General features: G+C 46.0%; 1 protein-coding gene and 1 long non-coding RNA gene across 2 annotated transcripts in view; one reads left to right on the forward strand and one right to left on the reverse strand.

Annotated features, from left to right (window-relative positions):
* The window catches only part of LOC146563677 (uncharacterized), a 29287-nt gene extending 11206 nt beyond the window's left edge, over window positions 1-18081 (reverse strand). The window contains exons 1-2 of the long non-coding RNA XR_014894344.1: window positions 17537-18081; window positions 5791-5879 (exon numbers count right to left, since the gene is read on the reverse strand). This is a non-coding gene — a long non-coding RNA (uncharacterized LOC146563677). The remainder of the gene's footprint in view (window positions 1-5790; window positions 5880-17536) is intronic.
* LOC146563678 (uncharacterized) lies at window positions 1310-4805 on the forward strand. The gene is made up of 5 exons (XM_085290585.1): window positions 1310-3282; window positions 3373-3465; window positions 3553-3722; window positions 4330-4433; window positions 4773-4805. Exons 1-5 carry the CDS (start codon window positions 1310-1312, stop codon window positions 4803-4805), a joined length of 2373 nt encoding a protein of 790 aa, XP_085146711.1.
* Window positions 18082-21040: the final 2959 nt, after the last annotated feature.

The following is a 21040-nucleotide window of genomic DNA, read 5'->3' on the forward strand; positions in this document are numbered from 1 at the left end:
CGAGAAAGTAACTCGAAATTTCGAGAAAGTAACTCGGAATTTCGAGAAAGTAACTCGAAATTTCGAGAAAGTAACTCGGAATTTTGAGAAAATAACTTGAAATTTTGAGTTATGGATCCTTTTTGTTTTTTTAGTGGCGGAAACGGGCTTCCATAAGAGTGTGTCTGAACTCATTGTAACATTTTCCACTGATGTTTCTCAGTGATTTCCAGTGCGAACCCTTTGTGTAACTTTATCTATGTTGGTCTTTAAAATGAAAGTTTAAAAGCTGTGAAAATGTTTTGTTTAACTCACCATTCACACCGACCACTTAGCTTAGCTGGACAAATCTGGTGCATTACTTTTTTCCATAGATCTGACCAATCAGAGCACTGCATTTGGCAACAAGCGCATTCGTAGCTTAAATCGCAGAGCGGTACTGAATATATGTACTGTTTGCCATACATTAATAACCCGTGTATGACCTCAGGCTGGATAGTTAAACTGGATTTTTACTCCTTTGCTCTTTAGCATTTGTGTTTCCTGCTCATTTCCCAGTAATCTTGGATAATTGTTGGCTGATGGTCTTTTCTTAGTGCCTAGCCTCAGCTGAAAAGTATGAAAGCTGTCAAACTCACATCTTAACCTTGGCTCTGTCACGGACCCAGCTCTGGAGGACTCGGGGTCCGTGAGCAGTTTTGACTCACCTCCCGTTGATATTGTTGTTATTATTATTTTGGTGATGTGTGTGTTTTTCTGCACTGTGCTGTGTTAGTCTGTGTCCCACTCATATGTATAGGTAGGGTATGGGTGTGTATGTCTGCGGGTGTGGCTGGAGGATGGAGCTCAGCCACCTGCAGGCCTGAGGGGTGTGGCCCTGCGGAAGGACTGGCCACACCTGAAGTTCATGCCACACCTGTTGGTGATCAGGGCTCATCGGGGTAGCTACTTAGGAGAGAGTTGGAGCTCCCACCGGCGCGGGATCATTAAGCTAAGACTCCAAGTCAGTGTGTAGCATTAGGAAGTGCGGATCGTGTGTGTGTGCGCGCGGGTTCAGTGTTTAACGGCTGCTTCTGTATTGTCCTGCAGGTGAAACGAGGGACCAGAAGGGCAGCACGCACAGGGTGTGCAGTAACACAACAGCGGGGAGCACGAGCACGAGCACAGACGTCGGAGGGAAGCACGCACATGGGGTTCGAGGGAGCAACGGGGAGTTATTGTGTTTACAGCTTTCCACTGTAAATAAAGAGCACTGTTTGCATCGCAGAGTCTGCGTTTTGGGTCCTCCTTTCCCCACATCCCCACGGTCTGCCCTCCAGACCGTGACAGAATGATCCCGCCAACCACCATGGACCCAGCAAACTCAGGAGTTGCCACGGAGGAGAGATCGCTCGCGCAGCTATGGGATTACTGCCGGAGCGTAATCCAGGCTGTAGACCCACACAAGAGACACCTACAGGTAGTGTTCCTTGACAATTACCTCACATCCACTACCCTCACCATGAACATTTTGGACATTAACAAACTTAGGCAATTGATCACTAGTTTAAGGGAGAGCTCGAGTTTTGAATTATTTGGCTTGGGTGGCCCGAGCACGGACAGTTCGGCTGCTCTCCTAGAGACTCTAGCCGCTTGGTTTTTCACGCGTCGGCGGAGGGCTTTCCCGTCGATGCTCGCGGCACAATCGTTTGATCCGCCATTACAGAAGGCATGCCGCACTCTCCACCGCCATTCCATTACGCCTCAACCCACTCCTGCGGTTTCAGCCCCGTCAGCTGGCAACGGACCGACAGCGCTCATTACCGCAGTGAGTAAACCAGACTATATTGTTTCAATAATAAACCCTGTCATTGACGATCAAAACACAGATGAACAGCGGATTTCCATGCACACGGCCCCGCCTTCACGGAGGAGAAGGCGTCCTCGCAAGCAGCGTTCAACCACATCCACACTCACTCCTGTGCTGGTCGAAGACTCAGGACCAGCGGCTCTGGACGCCACAGTGAGTAAAATGGACTCTGCCGGTGTTATAAATTCCCTTCCTGTAAACATGAAAATAGAAACTGTTTGCTTTACCTCCAAAGACTCAGAAAATGTTCCCTCTGAGACTGTAAGCTGGGAGCTGCGGAGTTCCGAGCATACAGACCCAAATGACTTTTTGGCTCAGTCTGACCGTATGGAGACGGAGGTTCTCCCCAGGGCTTCCCCAGAGGCCAAACTGGAGGTCTCAGTTGCCTCTGGACCCCTGGAATTTGTTGAGCCAGCTGTAACATTTTCATCCTCTCCACCCTTCATAATAGCCATCTCACCCTCACCTCAGCCTGCTGCCCAGCTGGTAGCTCAGTCTTCAGTCCAGTCAGCCTCTCACCTTCATCCTCAGTTGGAGGTCGATATGCCGGCTGGACCACCTCTGCCATCATTTCACCCATCTGTCCCTGCATCGCTGTCCAGTCTACCGGGAGTAGCTGCCACACCATCGTCGCCTCCGCCCTCTGCAGACACTTCTTTTCCAGAGTTCCGTCTGACTGCAGCAACCACAGTACTCTCGGCTTTGCTGTCCGCATCACCTGCTCTACCTTCACCTTCCCCACCTGCGGACACCGCGTCACTATCTTCGCCTCCGGATCATCCATCTGTGGCTGAAGCGCAGCCGGAGATGCCCGCACGGCCAGCTGTGGAGCCCTGCGAGCCGGCGCAGGAGCCCGGAGAGCGGGAGGAGCAGCTCAGCTCAGCGGAGCAGGAGCTTAGAGAGCGGGAGGTGCCCGCACGGCCAGCCGTGGAGCCCAGCGAGCCGGAGCAGGAGTCCGGAGAGCGGGAGGAGCAGCTCAGCGAGGCGGAGCTCAGAGAGCGGGAGGTGCCCGCACGGCCAGCCGTGGAGCCCAGCGAGCCGGAGGAGGAGCAGCTCAGCGTGCCGGAGGAGCTAGGCGAGCCGGAGGAGCCCGCACCGCCAGCTGCGGAGCCCTGTGAGCCGGAGCTGGAGCAGCTCAGCGAGCCGGAGATAGGCGAGCGGGAGGAGCTCAGCCAGCCTGTGGAGCCCGCGCTGCCACCGGAGGAGCTCGGAGGTCCGGAGAGACTCGCTCAGCCTGAACTGGAGGTCAGCGAGTCAGATGGACCATCACGTCTAGCGCGCCCTCCACGCCAGCTACGCCCAACGCGTCTGCGTCAGCGACCGGCGCGTCATCGACCGGCATGTCATCGGCCATGTACCACACCTCGCTGTTGTTCACCGGAGCTGCGCTGCCGCCACTGGAAACCGGGCAGGCCGCCTGGGGAGGAGCGCCGCCGCCGTCGGACCCGGGGCAGGCCGCCGGAGGAGCAGCAGCGCCGCCACCACCACTGGATCCCAGGCAGGCCGCCTGGGGAGCAGCGCCGCCGCCGTCGGACCCAGGGCAGGCCGCCGGAGGAGCAGCAGCGCCGCTACCGCCACTGGATCCCGGGCAGGCCGCCTGGGGAGCAGCGCCGCCGCTACTGGGCCTGGGGCTCGCCACCGGAGGGGCAGCAGTGCCGCCGCCACTGGAGCAGTGGCAGGCCCTCAGAACTGTTTTGCTGCTGCTGCCGGACCCGTGGCCGTCTGCTGGAGCTGCAACAGCGCCGCTGCTACTGGACCCGGGGCCCGCCACCGGAGGGACAGCGGTGCCGCCGCCACTGGAGCAGTGGCAGGCCACCAGAACAGTTTTGCTGCTGCTGCCGGACCCGTGGCCGTCCGCCGGAGCTGCAACGTTGCCGCCATTGGACTCGAGGGGGTGCGGTCGGACTTTGGAACTGTGACCTTGGGGGGGTTGTTTCTTTTGTGGTTTTTGGTTCTGGCCCTCCGTCCTGGACCCCCGCCGCCCGCCCTGGGTTGGTTGTGCTGTGGTTTTTGGTTTGTGTTTTTGTTTTCGGGTCGTCGGGAGCCGACCCTTAGAGGGGGGGTACTGTCACGGACCCAGCTCTGGAGGACTCGGGGTCCGTGAGCAGTTTTGACTCACCTCCCGTTGATATTGTTGTTATTATTATTTTGGTGATGTGTGTATTTTTCTGCACTGTGCTGTGTTAGTCTGTGTCCCACTCATATGTATAGGTAGGGTATGGGTGTGTATGTCTGCGGGTGTGGCTGGAGGATGGAGCTCAGCCACCTGCAGGCCTGAGGGGTGTGGCCCTGCGGAAGGACTGGCCACACCTGAAGTTCATGCCACACCTGTTGGTGATCAGGGCTCGTCGGGGGAGCTACTTAGGAGAGAGTTGGAGCTCCCACCGGCGCGGGATCATTAAGCTAAGACTCCAAGTCAGTGTGTAGCATTAGGAAGTGCGGATCGTGTGTGTGTGCGCGCGGGTTCAGTGTTTAACGGCTGCTTCTGTATTGTCCTGCAGGTGAAACGGGGGACCAGAAGGGCAGCACGCACAGGGTGTGCAGTAACACAACAGCGGGGAGCACGAGCACGAGCACAGACGTCGGAGGGAAGCACGCACATGGGGTTCGAGGGAGCAACGGGGAGTTATTGTGTTTACAGCTTTCCACTGTAAATAAAGAGCACTGTTTGCATCGCAGAGTCTGCGTTTTGGGTCCTCCTTTCCCCACATCCCCACGGTCTGCCCTCCAGACCGTGACAGGCTCGACATATTTCTTTAAAGTCGGCATAGACGTCCTTGGTAGACTTTCTAATAGAAGAAAGTGTTTGTTTGATAGAAAGAAAGGTTTTTGACAGTCTTTTCATTGATTAGGAAAAAAAGAAATAAAAAAATTAAAAGAACTTTGAAAGAAAAAGATAAAGAATAAGTGTGAGTCAAACTGATGACTCGAGTCTGTGTTTCAGCCAAAATCAACTGCTCACGTCACAGGGTGCTAAGAGGTGATCGCTGTGAGAATCTACACAGATTAAGTCACAAAGTAACAAATAAAATTGAATTTGTTTTTAAAGAAATGTAAAGGGCTTAAAAGTGTTGCCTAAAACAAGGCAATACTACTGTGTACATTGACTATATATTGTGTGTTCACAACCATTTAGTGACCAAAGAAGGTGAAATTCATAGTAGCACGATTTTGTCTGTTTTTAAGTCTACAGAGGGGTTTCCACATGCATTGCTCAAAGGCTGATGTGCTGATTCATTGGCTGAAACAGGGAAGGGAGTTCACCAGAACTGGTTAAAGCACGGAAAAGCATAAAAGATCAAAACATATGACATAAAAAGTACAAAAAGTACCAAAAAATAAACAATAGGAGTACAAAAAGAATACACAAATACATAAAATGTTTGAATCAAAAATTAATACTGTGCCAATGGGTAAAAAGTGCTGTATAAGTAACAAAAACGTTTTGAGAATGATAGGATGGCTTTCTACTAAGAGCTTCTGTTGTAGATGTGATGCTTCAGTGATGAATCACTGTAAGACAACCCTGGGTGCGGAAATCTACTGACTAATATCTTGAAACCTACACAAATCAAACCAAACCTTTCTGCATGGATAGATAGCAACAGAGAAAATAGCTTTGCAATTTGGACGAACTGACCCTTTAATATCAGCTAAAAGCCGGAAATGTTATAAAGCACGCAGAGGCAGACAGGCTGTAAAACATGACATGTTTTTGATTTCTCCCCCAAAAAATAATTGTACTTTGAGGACAGTAAACCAAAGACATTAACACCACGACAGATGAGCTACTGGCAATGTGATCCAACAGAAGAGAAGAAGGAAAAAGGTCAAGGTAAACTGGACCAGAGATTTAAAATGTTCATCACAATCACAGCTTGCCATCAGCTATTAAGCGTCCGGTAGCGGACAGCCACACAAATCCAGGCCTGACTGCCTCTCACAAAACCTCCTTATCTCACCTGTCCACCTGTCCCGCTCACTCGTCCATCTTCTGCCCGCCGCCCGCCGTGATTGCATCTTTAGTGTTACTACCCAAGCGACAGCTCTGCTGCAAAAGCAACATAAAGTCAGCCATTAAAAAAAAGTGTATTTATTATTTCTGAGACACAAGGAGACAGCAGAGAGGATTGCCTCTTCCTGTGGCCGTGCAGGGGTACAGTGATGGAAATGATGGTGAAATCAGCATTAGCAGACTGGAGAAAGGAAGCAGCATCTGTCATGACAATCCATTTCCATTTTGAGTGATGAGATTAAAAGAAGAAAAAATGTATAGAAATTGATGCACGTTTTTGAATGAATCTATCCTCAAGGTCTCTGTCACAGTCTGGCAGAGGCAGACTATAGGGAGTGAAGAAGTTGGACCCAAGTGCGTACACGCAAAATAACAAGACTTAATATTAACTGAAAACAAGCCGTTTATTGAGGCTGATCTTAGCAAAGAAAAATTAAAGCAAAGACAAAACTAAATCATGACCTAAACTGGGTGAGCTAACAAAACCCTGGAACATGAACATAGACATAGAAACCTGGCATGAATGCATAATCTTGGAGACAAGGTAGGATAGCAGACGCTCGGACAAGGCATGAATGAACACACACAGACTAAGGCTACGTCCACACGCACACGGGTATTTTTGAAAACGGAGATTTTCCGTTTTCGTTTTAAAAAATAATCCCGTCCACACGTAAAGGCAGAAATGAAGGAAAACGCTGCTAGGAACATGCCAAAGCAACTGGTGGCGATATATTCCTAACCGTGTGTGGTATACTGTAACTAGCAGCAGCTATTACTACCTCCCACCTGTAGGTGGTGCAGTGTTATTGTATGTGTTCTGAGCTTATGGAGTAAAAAGTCCGGACCTCCACCATAGCCTCGTCTCAGTCCTCTGTGCTTGGTCTAAAGTTATTATTGACCACAACCCACGCTACACGGGCAGTTGGAGCAACACTGCATAAAGCTACAATATGGTGTCAGAAGTCGGCAAGACCGTGTGAACAGGGACCGCGACGTGAGTAAGCTAGCCGTAGATTAGCTAACAGTAGCCATTGCTAACGACATGGAGCAATTCAAGCCACCATCACCGCTACTGCTCACAGGCAATTTATCTGAGACCTGGCGCAGGTGGGAACAAAGATTCGGACTGTATATGACTGCTACGGGTGCGTTGGAGAAGGATGAAAAGGTTAAAATAGCCATTCTTCTCCACACTATCGGCGAAGAAGCGCTTGAAGTGTACAACACGCTCACAGTGACCCCGACCGGAGACGCACTGACAATGGTGGACATTTTGAAAACTTTTAAGGAATACTGTAGTCCACGAAAGAACGTTGTTTTTGAACGCCACAAGTTCTGGTCATACCCGGATATAACAGTGGACAGATATGTCATGGAACTCCGTCAGAGAAGTAAAAGTTGTGAATTTGGGATCAATGAGGACGACATGATCAGGGATAAATTGGTGTTCAGCATAAGTGACGCAAGACTAAAAGAGAGATTGCTTCATGACAACGACCTCACACTGCGCAAGACGATAGAAATATGCAGATCAGCAGAAGTGGCCAAGTCACAGATTCAGGCCATGCAGTCAATAACTGCAGCCCAAGACACGTCAGTGGACGCATTAAGAAAAATGCCAGGATACATTAAATCAGGACACAGTAAAAACAAACTGAGCAACGACAAACAAACAGTTTGTCACAAATGCGGCAACAAACACGCATTCCGACAGTGTCCAGCCTATGGGGCAACATGTCACAAGTGTGGGAAAAATAACCACTTCTCAAAAGTGTGCAGAGCTAGCGCAGAGAAGAGTAGACACTTCAAGAAAACAAAAACTATTAACAACATTGAAACTGATGGCGATTCACTATACATCGGCATGGTATCCAGCGACAAGCACAAGACTGGCAAATGGCATGAAAGTGTGACAATCGGAGACGTACCACTCACCTTCAAGCTAGACACAGGCGCGGACGCAAATGTGCTCCCCAGATCAGTTTATGACGAGTTACCAGATATGCCTCGGTTACAGCCCACAAAGACTGTACTCATAGCTTTTGGTGGAGCCCTCATTCGTGCAGATGGTGTGGTGTCTCTTGACTGTGAAGCACGGAAGCACAAGGCTGTGTTTGACTTTCTTGTATCAAGCCATGCAGATAAACCGATCCTAGGTGGACAAGCTTGTGAAGAGCTCCATCTGGTGCAATGAGTTGAGACCCTTGCCATGACATCCTCTGTACCGAAATCAGCCAAACCACCTTCTACCTCGGAAGAACTTGTGGAGATGTACGCTGATGTGTTCACAGGCTTAGGTGAGTTCCCTGGAGTTCACCACATACATATTGACCCAAATGCAACACCTGTGATTCACGCATGCAGGAACGTGCCACTCTCCATAATGGATGCGCTGAAGAAGACGCTACAAGACTTACAAAACAGAGATGTCATAACGCCTGTCAATGAGCCTACAGATTGGGTCAACAGTCTTGTCGCCACACAGAAGAAGAACGGAACACTAAGGGTGTGTTTGGACCCTTGTGATCTGAACCAAGCAGTTAAACGCCAGCACTACTCCATTCCCACACACGAGGACGTTCGCAGCAAGCTAGCAGGAAAATCCATCTTCACCATATTGGATGAAAAAGATGGATACTGGCAGATCAGGCTGGACGAGCCGTCATCAAAGCTCTGTACCTTCAATACACCTTGGGGCCGATATCGCTTCCTCCGACTCCCATTCGGGATCAAATCAGCCAGCGAGGTCTTTCAACAAAAGAATTGTGAGACTTTCGGCAACATTCCTGGTGTATTTATCATTGCAGATGATATGATAATTGCAGCTACATCAGAGCACGAACACGATGAAATCCTGCAGAAGGTCATGGAGAAAGCAAGAGCAGCTAACGTGAAGTTTAACAAGGACAAAATTCAGTTCAAAGTTGACACAGTGAAATACATGGGCCATATCATCACAGCAGCAGGGCAGAAAGCAGATGTTTCAAAGATCAAAGCTATTGTCGACATGCCGACTCCAGAAGACAAACAAAGCCTTCAGCGTCTGCTGGGAATGACGAAGTTTTTGGCACAGTACATCCAAAATGAAGCATCGCTCACAGCACCTTTGAGACAGCTACTCAAGAAGGACACAGTGTGGCAGTGGCAGCCACATCACACAGTAGCGTTACAGACGCTCAAGTCGACGCTCACACAAGCGCCAGTGTTGAGATTTTATGACCACAAGAAACCATTAACACTGCAGGCCGATTCTTCAAAAGATGGGCTGGGCGCATGCCTATTACAAGAAGGGCAACCTGTGTGTTACGCGTCACGAGCACTCACAGACACAGAAAAAAGGTATGCACAAATAGAAAAAGAGTTGCTAGCCATTGTGTTTGCCGCTAAACGATTCCACCAGTATGTCTATGGAAGACCAGTGACAGTGCAATCTGATCATAAACCCCTGGAGGCGATAGTTCGCAAACCGCTATGCAAGGCACCAGCGAGGCTACAAGGAATGCTGCTACAACTACAGAGATATGATCTCACCGTCACGTACACCCCCGGCAAAGACATGTTCATAGCCGACGCACTCTCACGTGCCACAACTACCAGTGACGACGGAAACGTGAGTGAAAACGCAAATGATGAAAGAGTTGTGTATGCTCTGGAGGCCACAGCAGCATTGAGCGAGAAAACACTGAGTGACCTGAAAAAAGCAGTGGCAGCAGACAGCGTACTACAAGCCGTGCGCGAAAGACACTTCAACGGATGGCCGCCCAGAAGGAAGAGTTTAGACAAAACACTCCACAGCTACTGGCCTATGAGACACGATATCAGTTTCCACGATGACATTATTATGATCGGGGACAAGATCGTAATACCCCAAAGCTTCAGGCGTGTGATCCTGAAGAAGCTGCACCTTGCCCACCAAGGCGTGCAGCGCACAAAAGCCAAAGCAAGAAGAGTGCTGTATTGGCCTGGCATGTCACGCGACATAGAGACTATGCTTGAAAAGTGTGAACAATGCCAGCAAATGCAGCCAAAGAACCAGGCTGAACCGCTTATTCCACACCAGATTCCAGAGCTGCCATGGATGAAAATCGGAGCAGACATCTTCGAACTGAACGATCATCCATATCTTTTGTTAGTGGATTATTTATCAAAATATCCAGAAGTTCTTAACTTACCTGACAAAACGGCACACTCTGTGATTCAGAAGATGAAATCAGTCTTCGCAAGACACGGAATTCCCAAAGAGATAGTGAGCGATCATGTTCCATTCGCCAGCCACGAGATGAGATCGTTTGCAGCATCCTGGGAGATAAAGCTAACTTTCTCCAGTCCCGGCTTTCCTTCTTCGAATGGCATGGCGGAGCGAGCCATAAAGACTGTCAAACATGCACTTAAGAAAGCCGCACGGACTGGAACAGACCCACATCTAGTGCTGTTGTCTTTGAGGAACACTCCAGTCACAGGACTTAGTGTGTCACCTGCACAAATGTTGATGGGACGGGTTCTCCGCAGCACCCTGCCATGCACCAGTGCTGTGTTGAGGCAGTCAACCCCACAGAACATTCACGACAAAGTGCGCGGGGTTGCAATCAAAGCGGAAACGCCACTATGATCAGCACGCAAGACCATTGCCTGTTCTGACCCCAGGCGAGACTGTGCACATGCAAACAAGGCGCGGTTGGGAGCCAGCTGTTGTAACTCATCGGCGAGAGGAACCACGCTCCTACACTGTGCAAACACCAGATGGTAAAGTGCTCAGGAGGAACAGGAGACATCTGAGGAAAATATACCCAAGTCTGTTCAAGGACACACCCATGGACCCAGATGAACTGTCCGTTCACACCCAAGAGCCAGTGGAGCCACCAGCAAGTGACACCCCACAAAACTCTAGTCCTGCAAGTATGGACAACACACCCACATGTTACACACGCAGTGGCCGAGCAGTAATACGCCCTGCCAGGTATAGAAACTGAGTGATCACGGAGCCTAACGTCACTCTTCCCTGTATCTGAATTGTTCTAGACGAGTTAGATAGATGTCTTGTTGGAAAAGAATGAAAAGATGTCATGTTTCAGATGTTCATTTTGACATGTCTTATCTAATCTGTCATGTGTTCATCTGTTTCAAAACACTACACTGATGTGTATTTGCATTGCTCAAGTGACAAGCAATCTGAGGTGTGCTTTCTTTAATGTTGCAAGAATATAATGTCGCTAATGTTCCTACGATTTAAAAGGTACATTCATGTTACAGTATAGCAGAGTTAAGAAGTGTTATCTTTATCTCGGAAAAGAGGGATGTGGTATACTGTAACTAGCAGCAGCTATTACTACCTCCCACCTGTAGGTGGTGTAGTGTTATTGTATGTGTTCTGAGCTTATGGAGTAAAAAGTCCGGACCTCCACTATAGCCTCGTCTCAGTCCTCTGTGCTTGGTCTAAAGTTATTATTGACCACAACCCACTCTACACGGGCAGTTGGAGCAACACTGCATAAAGCTACAACACCGTGTACAAATGTTGGCCAATCAGAAGTCCAGAAGCATCGGCGGGAAATAGTAAACAAAGATGGGGCATAGAAGCAGAACAGAGTCGTATGTGTGGAGGGACAGTAACTGTGTGTGTATATGTAAGCATTTAAACACTGCAGAGAGTACAAGTAACAGTGTTGTAGAAATTCATTTCACCAAAACAATAACGTGGCACACAGTGTGACGTCAAAAAAGGCGCACACCTTTGACGCTGCGTTTTCTCCGTTTTTCTCGTCCACACGTGAATGCAAAAACGGAGTTTTAGAAAATATCCACCCTGGCAGGCGTTTTTAGAAATCTCCGTTTTCAGTGACCGAAAACGCAGTTTACGTGTGGACGAAAGGTGCAAACGCATAGAAAAATCTGCGTTTTCAAAAATACCCGGGTACGTGTGGACGTAGCCTAAAAGCACACAGGAGGTGATCAGGGGAAGTGGAAACACATGGGGAAACAGCTGACACAAATGAACATAATGACATCACAGTAGAAGAGTAAAACTAAACACAATGAACACAGGAACACATGACCTCTTCAAAATAAACCAGGAAACATAATGAGACAGACATGACAACATGAACTTGACAACAAATGACGTGCAGACATGAAACACATAGGACAGGGGAGACTTAATACAGGGGTAGAAAACACAAAGGGAAACTAACAAACAAAGAACTATAATGACAACCTAGGCATGATAGAATGAACTTAGAAAACCTAAAGGACTTAAACTAAAACTCAAAACGCTGATCGTGACAGTCTCTGAAGAGATGACATATTATTAGACGGTATGCTGGATTATGATTTTAAGAAATTAAGTTTTTTGTGTTACTTTCACTGCTGAGGGCTGATTTACAGCAAGGTTACATTTTTATCCTGCACATAATTCTCAAGTAATAACGTAATAATTAAAGCCATTTACTTAATCTATAGTATTAGCTTAATGTTACACACTTGGAGCACAAAAATTAGAGCACTTATTTTGCATGATTTTTCTTTTTATGAGCATTGTTGACACATTAGTACAGACTCTGTGCTTTAAAGTCGCGATTGGTTGCTGTTTTCACTTTACAGCAGGCATTTTAGAAGTACAGTGTACAGTGCACAGTACATAGCTAGTCAACACTGAAATAAAAGAGCAGCAAAATATAATGTGCTATATAGTGTGATATATATGTGATATCTGTATTGAAGTACACTTTTGAGTCATTGTAACTTTGCACCAAATATGGTGATTTTTGTCAAAAGCATTAAACTGCATTGTGTTTTATAGTTATGTGCATATTAGTGTTAAACATGGCTATACATAATAATTTCTACATGCAGTATCAACTATTTATGTTAATCTCTTGTGTTTTCAATAATTACCCAATAAGGAATTTCCTTTTATAATGCAGGGCTTCTTGGACAGAACAATAGTTCATTGCACTTAAGCCCTGCAAAGTGCCCCCCCACCCTCTTGCTAAAATAGACTGTATATGTGTTGTCTTGTTTGGTGCCGGGGGGCATAAAGGGCTTTAAAGTCAACGGGTGTCGTGCTACTTCCACCAGGCAGCCACATGTCTCTGAAGCCAGCATGCGTCACACATATTGACGGAGGAAGTTCCACGTGTTTCTGCAGACAGCCCTGTCTGCCTGCTCTCATACTTCGCTCTGCTGAGATCTATCCCTACAGAACGAGGTCAAGCCTGCATAATGACCCTAACGAGTCAAGATTTGCGGGATTAGATTATTTCGAACAGTTTGCAGAACTACCGTTTTGACAACAAATATCCCCGAGCCAGAGAGTGATGGTCGTTCCCTGGCTGCTTCTGACATTGCAAAAACAATGTGTTGATTTGGATTTCACGTTCAAGCGCTCGTCGCGTCCGCACAGCTTATGCGGAGAGATATGTCATTCCGGGGGTTAGGCTAATTTCAGCCAGGCCAATTTAGATGATGTCAGTGGGTGCAGGAGAAAATGGAGCTGACCTCTCATGCCCCGCGCTGCTACACTGCGTTAGACTTTCCGTTCACCGAATTTGGTAAATCTGCCGCATTTATTTCCCCCCAGTGTCCACTTCATTACAGAGCGTCTCAGATATCGGGTGCACCATTCCATGACAGATCGCCAGCCTCCACCAGCAGAGCAACGCCGCCCCGCTCTTGTAATGCAAAGAGATAGGAGGCAACGTGAGCGTTCGGTTCAAAAATAAAACACATCGCTTCCACTGTCAGTCTCCTCTTCAGGAAACATTTGGCGGAAAACGCTGTCCTAATCTGCCTTGTCTTTGGCTGTAATTATCAACCCTATACTATAACCAGGCCTCTGCCGCTCTCTTCTTACATTGTGTCTCTTTTGTGTTTCGCTTTTCTCATCTGTTTTTTTGTTCCCCTTTCTGTCTTTTGATTCCAGAGGATTGAAGAAGAACAGGCCTGATTGTCTCGCCTGAGGTAAGATTTCATAGGTTTACATATCAAAGTCTATAAATAGATAAGAGCTTTTGAAAGGGAAAGTGAGCAGAGAGAGGAAAGTGTGTGTATGTGTGTGTGTGTGCATGCTGATTTGTGCCTGCGAGTTTGTTTGTATGTCTGTATGTGAATGCACGTGTGTGTGTGTGTGTGTGTGTAAAGACAGAGAGGCTTTCCCACTTGCATACACAGCGAAAAGAGCCTCCACCAAAACAAAAGGGATTATGGCATTTCAAGGGTGTTGTGTTTGCTGTGTTTATTCACATAGCTCATGGGGCTGTGCAGGACCAGCAATGAATGTCAATGTCAGGGAGCGAAAGCGCTGCAACATAAGATAAATATGATGAACAATAAACACAGATTAAGGCTGAATATGCCACGCTACATCACGCGCAGATCCCAAGTCTCATGACATCAAGTAACCCTTGAAAGTGTTGACATGATCACGTTAAATCAAAAAACGATGATGGCTGCTCGCCTCGAGTGCCGCGTTTCTATGGATAGTTCGGGAAAATTCAGGTGTCGCACCTGCTTAGTCTAGCCCTGGAAGTGGTAGGTATAACAGGGGGCGGGCCGTATTAGCAGCGATCATAATGCTTCGAGGATGGTGAAGATGAATGCATCAAGTGCATCAAGTTGATGGAGCTGCTTCGTATAAAGTTAATTAGGCTGGGGTGCGCATTCTGCAGCAGGTGCAGTCTGTATTGCAGGTGCAGCAATGCTGGCTATTAATGCACGGGAAGTACAATATCTGCGTAATCAAAGTGATGCCTCAGCAAACACACCCTTACCTATACATTTTTCCGTAGTAGAGAGAGAGAGAGAAAGAAAAGTTGGATAGCAGGGATAGCAGCGTTTGAAAGATAAAGCCTAATGTGCACAATATTGCAGCGTGTTAGTTAACAACTGTAGCCTTAAGTTTAAGTTAACCGATTGCTTTTCCATTCCCCCGCCTTTTTTTTTTTGTATTTCCACATCTAATTACACTTTCATTCATCAATGTTGATTAATAGGTCCTGTGGCACGCCTGCCTCATTTTACTCTCAATTAAGCTGGTTGATGCATGTTCTCATCAAGCAAGATGCATTGGCCTGGTTTACTTGAGGCGCTATTAGTGGACACTGTAATTAGTATCCCAGCACATAGAACTTCCCCCACCTCCTGAGCCCCTCTCCCCAAGCTGCCATCTCTGGCCTCTTTTAATGCCTTCCAAATAATGAAGATAACAGAATAGATGAGGGACGAGCAGTCCGGCTCACGTTAATCATCTTCCTCGCTGCAGTTTTTGCCCCCCTCCCCTCTCTCTCCCCTTCTTTTTTAGTGGGAGAATTATGGCTTGTAAAATCACCAAACTCCCGATGTCTTGACAGACCTCTTTTGTGTGCCAACCACTCCAGCTCCTCCCCGCATTTTCCTTATCAGTGGGGAGATGTATGTCTTTATCACATTTCACACTCAAAAGGGAACAGCAAGCTTGATATATTTGCCAGTTACTAAATGTGGGGCTTTATCGGAAATATCAGTCTAAGTTGTGCACATTAGCCCACATGCTCTTTGAGAAGCCACTTTAAAAGAAGGCTGATTACACGCTTGTTGCGGTCGTGATACAAGCTTCAGTGCCGGAGCCCCCTTTTTCTCGCTCAGCCAGCTTTCCCAGAGCGCTCTTCTGCCTCTGATTCCCCGCACTTCAAGGGATCTCTCTGAGGAGGGCTCTGGGGGCCTCAGCAAAGAGCCTAGCTGGGCAGATGGAGACTAAAGGATGGGTGAAGATGGAGAGAGATGGAGAGAGAGGCAGCAGGAGTAATAAAGCCAAGAGAGATGGAAAAAGAAAGAAGTCACACGGCAGCAGTGTGGCCGCTCTTTGTGCTTCACACGCTGTAGCGGTGGCCATGTCTCGTCCCCGTGTCTGTGCGGACGGCTCCCATGGGCCCCTGTACCGAGCTTGTAAGTGCTAATTGGGCCTGTTAGGGTCAGCAATTAGTCGGCTGCTATTGAAGGATCGTGACAGCCAGGCCTTACAGAGGCCCGTCATTCTTTTAGGGCAGAAAGAACCAGAGCAAAACAGACTGTAACATGGACAAAAGCTGATGCCGAGACGACTAGCAGACAAGCAGCAGAGGGAGATGAACCAACAGGATATCCCACAATGCAATGTGTACTTTGGGTTAGGGGGATCGTATGAGGCAAGAGCCATCTTCAGTCAGAAGTGGAAGGACTGATGCAACTCTCTCCACCAAGAAATAATGCATCAACTAGCACTTTTCCCTTCCTGTATCAAATGAAGAGAGTTTGGAGTTGAAATTCTGTGTGAGTGCGATGTGGCGCAGTTTGACTTGCTATTCGTGCTGTCTTTGTGTTGCAGTTGCTCAGCCGCTCTCGTAGTTCTCATAATTTGCTTTCCTAAGTGTCGTAGCAGAGGGAGCTATTCAAGGACGAGGTTCTGCAAAGGTTAAAAATGTAAACATCTAAATGAAAGAAGCGATTCTCTTTTTAGTGAGAGTTCGGCAAAAGACACCAAACACGCGAAAATGTTTCTTGACTCTCAACAGTGAGAAAGAATAAAGGGAAAAATACACTCGAGCACCTGTAAGCAGAGGTGGGACCAAGTCATTGTTTTGCAAGTCTCAAGTAAGTCTCAAGTCTTTATCCTCAAGTCTCAAGTCAAGTCTCAAGTAATGTCAGGCAAGTCAGAGTCGAGTCTCAAGTCACTGGTGTAAAAGTCCGAGTCAAGTCACAAGTCGGAAACTTTGAATTTCAAGTCCTTTCGAGTCTTTAAAAAAAAACAAACGAAAAAATAATGTTGCAGTTATGCTAAATGTAAATATTAGACCATGTAATTTTAAAATCTGTGTTTTTCTCAACACATACAAAATAGTGAACTTAGAAAATATACACAAATTGTGAAATTGCACCTCTTTAAAATGCAGCTCAATTAAACCTAGCTCCAAGAATAATTTTCACCGACAGTTCTGAGATAAGCTGCATGTTATTCTTGGATGCGGTTGTAGGACTGGCTTTAAAATCGCATGACAAAAATATCATACATATTAAAAAAAACTGCATCACCAACGTAGCCTGGAAAACATTTGCTAGTTAGATGAAGTCAGCTATCTCATCTTAGCATATTTATATGCATATTTATAATTATACGGTTCTTGGAGTGAGTGCATACACTCATGAAGTTTAGTAACTTCCGGTCACTGCAACAAGCCCAGGTACAGTTTACCGACGGATGGGTACAGGACCTTGAAATGCACCGTGTAGAACGAAAGACCATCGTACGTATCATAAGTTTACCAGTCTCACAAATCGTCTTCATAAATACACATTCATTAACCGTTTATTAATATAACCTTTGAGCTCAACGGTAATTAATTAGTAGTGGAAATAATTTCTGGTAGCATCACAGAAATGTAGCAGTGACAATAATATTGTATGCTGTAATCGTACTGGGCAATTAGTGATACAAAAAACCTGTTTTATCCTGTGAATAAAAGCATATGTTTTTGTCAATGTACCATAATAACAGAAGCGAAACGCAATATTGTGTCAGGACAATTCACTATTTATGCACAATAAATAAAGGAGCATAGCGCGACAATTTCTGTTCAGCGCCAGACTTACTTGTAACCTATATCACCAATTATGTTAAGAAAAATGACGTATTAACTACAACAGCAGACTGACCTTCGTGTAAATGCTTGGAGCAGACTAACCTGTGAGCTGGAGTGTTCTGGGACGTTATATTTGATCTTTGAATGGCTGCAATCCAGGCCACCCGTCGCCTCTTTGTTACTTCGGAAACATGGCTGAACAATTTCTCTTCAACGACGTAATCCGATAACAACCGATCTCTTTACCCGTCGGCTTCCCGTGGCTGTCATGCGACCGGCTATTGCAGTTAATAATACAACAGCTTCTTGCCATTTTTGTGTTTCTTTTTATTGCTGTATAACTGATTTTAATTGAAAGCCTGCGTGCGCTAGTACCGCTTGCCACGAGTTCCCAGAATCCTTTGCGGTTCTACCCGTGAATGACGTCACATTTTCAATCTCCATATAATATGCATGTTAAATTTTATATTTGGGGTAAAATATCAAGTCTTTTCAAGTAAACCGGTTCAAGTCCAATTCAAGTCCCAAGTCATTGGTGTAAAAGTCCAAGTCAAGTCACAAGTCTGAGAACATTTTTTCAAGTCAAGTCTAAAGTCATAAAATTAATGACTCGAGTCTGACTCGAGTCCAAGTCATGTGACTCGAGTCCACACCTCTGCCTGTAAGTACCAGCAAGTGGCTCTCAGATGTCAGCGACAGGCGGTAAACTGCCCGACAGTCGGTCCAGCCATGCAGACCTGACGAAGCTCCCTAATGAATAAGACAGGGGGTCATTAGCAGATTTGGCCTCTAACTACCACAGCTGTCTCTTATTGTCGGGCCTTCCGGTTTGTGTGGGCGTGTTTGAGATTTGGGGAGGGAGCATCTGCTGCATGCTCAGCAGCCTCGCGGCAAAACTGAGAAGTCATAGATGCTTCGTTTTCTTTGTCTTCTTTACAGATAAATTAGAAAACGAGTTGTCGAGATTTCTTTGTTTTCCAGCTGGATTATTTTCAGCTGTAGGCCTCGAATACATGAGAAATGTCAGGTTAAGAAATACAAATGTGGGACAATATGGAACAGATGTCATTTAGATAAAGCGAATAAACAAAAGCATTAAGTATTTTGCAGACATTAGCCAAACAGAACATCAAGCAAAAGATATAAGGGAAAATGTTAACATGGTTAACCTCTTTTTTTAAATATCTTATTATCTCGCACAATAATACAGCACAGCAAATCATGAACCAACAGTGGTGATTTGATAAATGATATCGAGGAAAAACCAACAATGTTTAAAGCAGGGTTGTCAAATTCATTTCTCATTATGGGCGTCATTGTTTTTAAGTCGGCCAGAATGGTGAAAATCCTTTTTCCTCAGAGTAAATAAGTTGAACTTCATATTTAGTCCTTGTAATATCTCAATATAAGGAAAAGAATTTGAACAGTATGTTGTCATTGATTTGTACATGACAAAGAAATGCTGCTGAAAGAAATCTGTCTGTCAGCATTACTCTTTAGACTGTAAAAACCTTTACATCTGTAAAATTGTAAAAACCCTTCCAGTAGCTCATTGAGCAGACTTTCCCATAATTATAAAGCAGAAGTTTTTTTTTAACTTACAGAAAATTTTCAGTTTTATTGATTTAACTCTGGAAATATTGTTCAAAAAATAATTATTACTTAATTATGTTGGTGTCATATGAACTACGTACGAGTGAGGGAGGTCTTTATCAGGAGGACTAGCTGTAGAATTTATGAAAATACAAAATGTTTGCCCTCCTGCACATTCTCCAAATTCTCCAGTGGGCTGGATTGGAGTCTTTGCCAGGCCAGTTCTCGCCCCCGGGCCTTAAGTTTGACCTCCCTGGCTTAAAACATCATAAGGTGATTAATTATACTGAATTTAACCATCATAATCATATATGTATCTTGTGCAACAGAGGTACAAATTGCCTTTTCAGCAAGAGTCTGGTAAAGACATATTAACAAATCAGGCCAGTCCTGTTGTGGGCTTCAGTGAGGTCTAGCATTGTAATAATATCATTTTATACAAACCACTCAACTAGGTGCTTCACAGGCAGTTTGGAGAAGCTTCCAGGCTTTGATTTTGCCTCACATCATGCCTAACAGCACCTCTCAGCTCTCCTAAATTCACTGTAAAGCACTGCCTCTTATCGCGTATAGCTTAAATCAAATCAGACCCATTGCCACAAATAACATGGCAGGCATAAAAAGGCGACGGGGTTGCAGAATATTTGTCTCACGAGTGGCCCTCAACTTGTACCTAAGTGTTACCTCTTTATTATGCAGAAAGTTCAAAGGTTTGCCTGAATGCATATTTGCATTAAAGAGGAGGGGCAGAGGGGGTTGGGGGATAATAAAAATGTATGGTTTCAGCCTGAAGTTGTCATAGCAACACTGTCATTGCTTTTCTTAAGCCTTTCATTTTATATTATCATTGAGCGAAGTGAGGAAGTTACCTGCTGCGTGTGTGTCTGCGCGTGTGCGCGTGTGCACTGCGCGTATGTGACGGGTGGGGACTTGTTGTGCTCTGAGAGAGTGATGGGTTAGGCAAGATGACAGGCTGGCACAGGGGGCAAGCAAGATGGCGACTGAACATGCTTGGATCTGGGGAGAGGTGTCAGTCCTGCAGCCAGTGAAGCAGAAACGCACAGGAACACTTAGGAAGAGGTGATTCAAAGAGGAAACAAACAGAAGCTCCACTTTAGATATTCCTGTGAACCCGGAGGAAGTGAATGCTGGCAGGAGATGATTTCTTCCACATTAAAACAATTAAATTACAGTGTTTACATTTCAGCACGCTGTTCCTTCACCCTAGCTTAGCAGCGTTTGCACAGAAAAAGGCAAATCAGGGAGTTTACATTTGCAAACAAATTTTGCAAATTCATGCATCTCCAGGCTTTCCTAGCGGCACTTATCTGACGTTCACCCTTCATTATAATGACGAAGCAAGATTGAATCTGTTAAATGTGATCTCCATCCACAAGGAGTAAAAGGAAGACATACCAGCTGCTCAAATTCATAGGTGATGAATTGAGCTGCAGGCTTCCAGGCATCATTTTTCAAAAAAAAAAAAAATCCTCATGGTCACAGTCCATTTTTTACATAAAACAGCATGAGGGTTTTTTAAAGAGAGATGCTCAACTTGTAGTCTCTCTTAGTCATGGCTAAAGAGCGATATTGCTTCGGCTTCATCGTTTACGTGGTGCAAAGGGGGGAAATTAATCAAAGCTGAAGAGTGATTTTTTTCGAGCAGCTCCCTGGGAGAATAAACATCAATAAACATTACTTAATACCCTACAACACAACCCCGCAGGGTCCCATTTAATTTCACTGGTGGAGAACGCCTAAAGTGCTACTGTTTTACACCAAATTACATACTTTGAAAGTTTGAAGAGGCAGCTAGTTTTCCCGCCCTTGAGAAAGAAATTAAATTAGCTCACATAAAACTGTGCACGTGTGTGTGTTTGTTCCTCAGTCTAAATTGTTGTATTTTTTTTTTAAACCTGAGAATTTCCAAGTTAGTGCAGAAAGTGATTAACAATATTATCCATCAAGCCTCGACGTGCGCAGCTTCTCTTCTGTTTTTTCAACACTTTTCCT

The sequence above is a fragment of the Mchenga conophoros genome, linkage group LG11, assembly GCF_057382185.1.
Source record: "Mchenga conophoros isolate Kocher_MC1m ecotype Shallow Benthic linkage group LG11, M_conophoros_male_GT1.1, whole genome shotgun sequence".
NCBI classification, from domain to species: domain Eukaryota; kingdom Metazoa; phylum Chordata; class Actinopteri; order Cichliformes; family Cichlidae; genus Mchenga; species Mchenga conophoros.

Excerpts from the sequence above, each read along its gene's own strand:
- LOC146563678 (XM_085290585.1), top strand. The coding sequence starts at position 1,310 with ATGATCCCGCCAACCACCATGGACCCAGCAAACTCAGGAGTTGCCACG. Across the intron at positions 3,283-3,372 it reads CGCCGTCGGACCCGGGGCAG|GCCGCCGGAGGAGCAGCAGC; the intron begins GCCGCCGGAGGA and ends GACCCAGGGCAG. Across the intron at positions 4,434-4,772 it reads GAGGGAAGCACGCACATGGG|CCAAAATCAACTGCTCACGT; the intron begins GTTCGAGGGAGC and ends TCTGTGTTTCAG.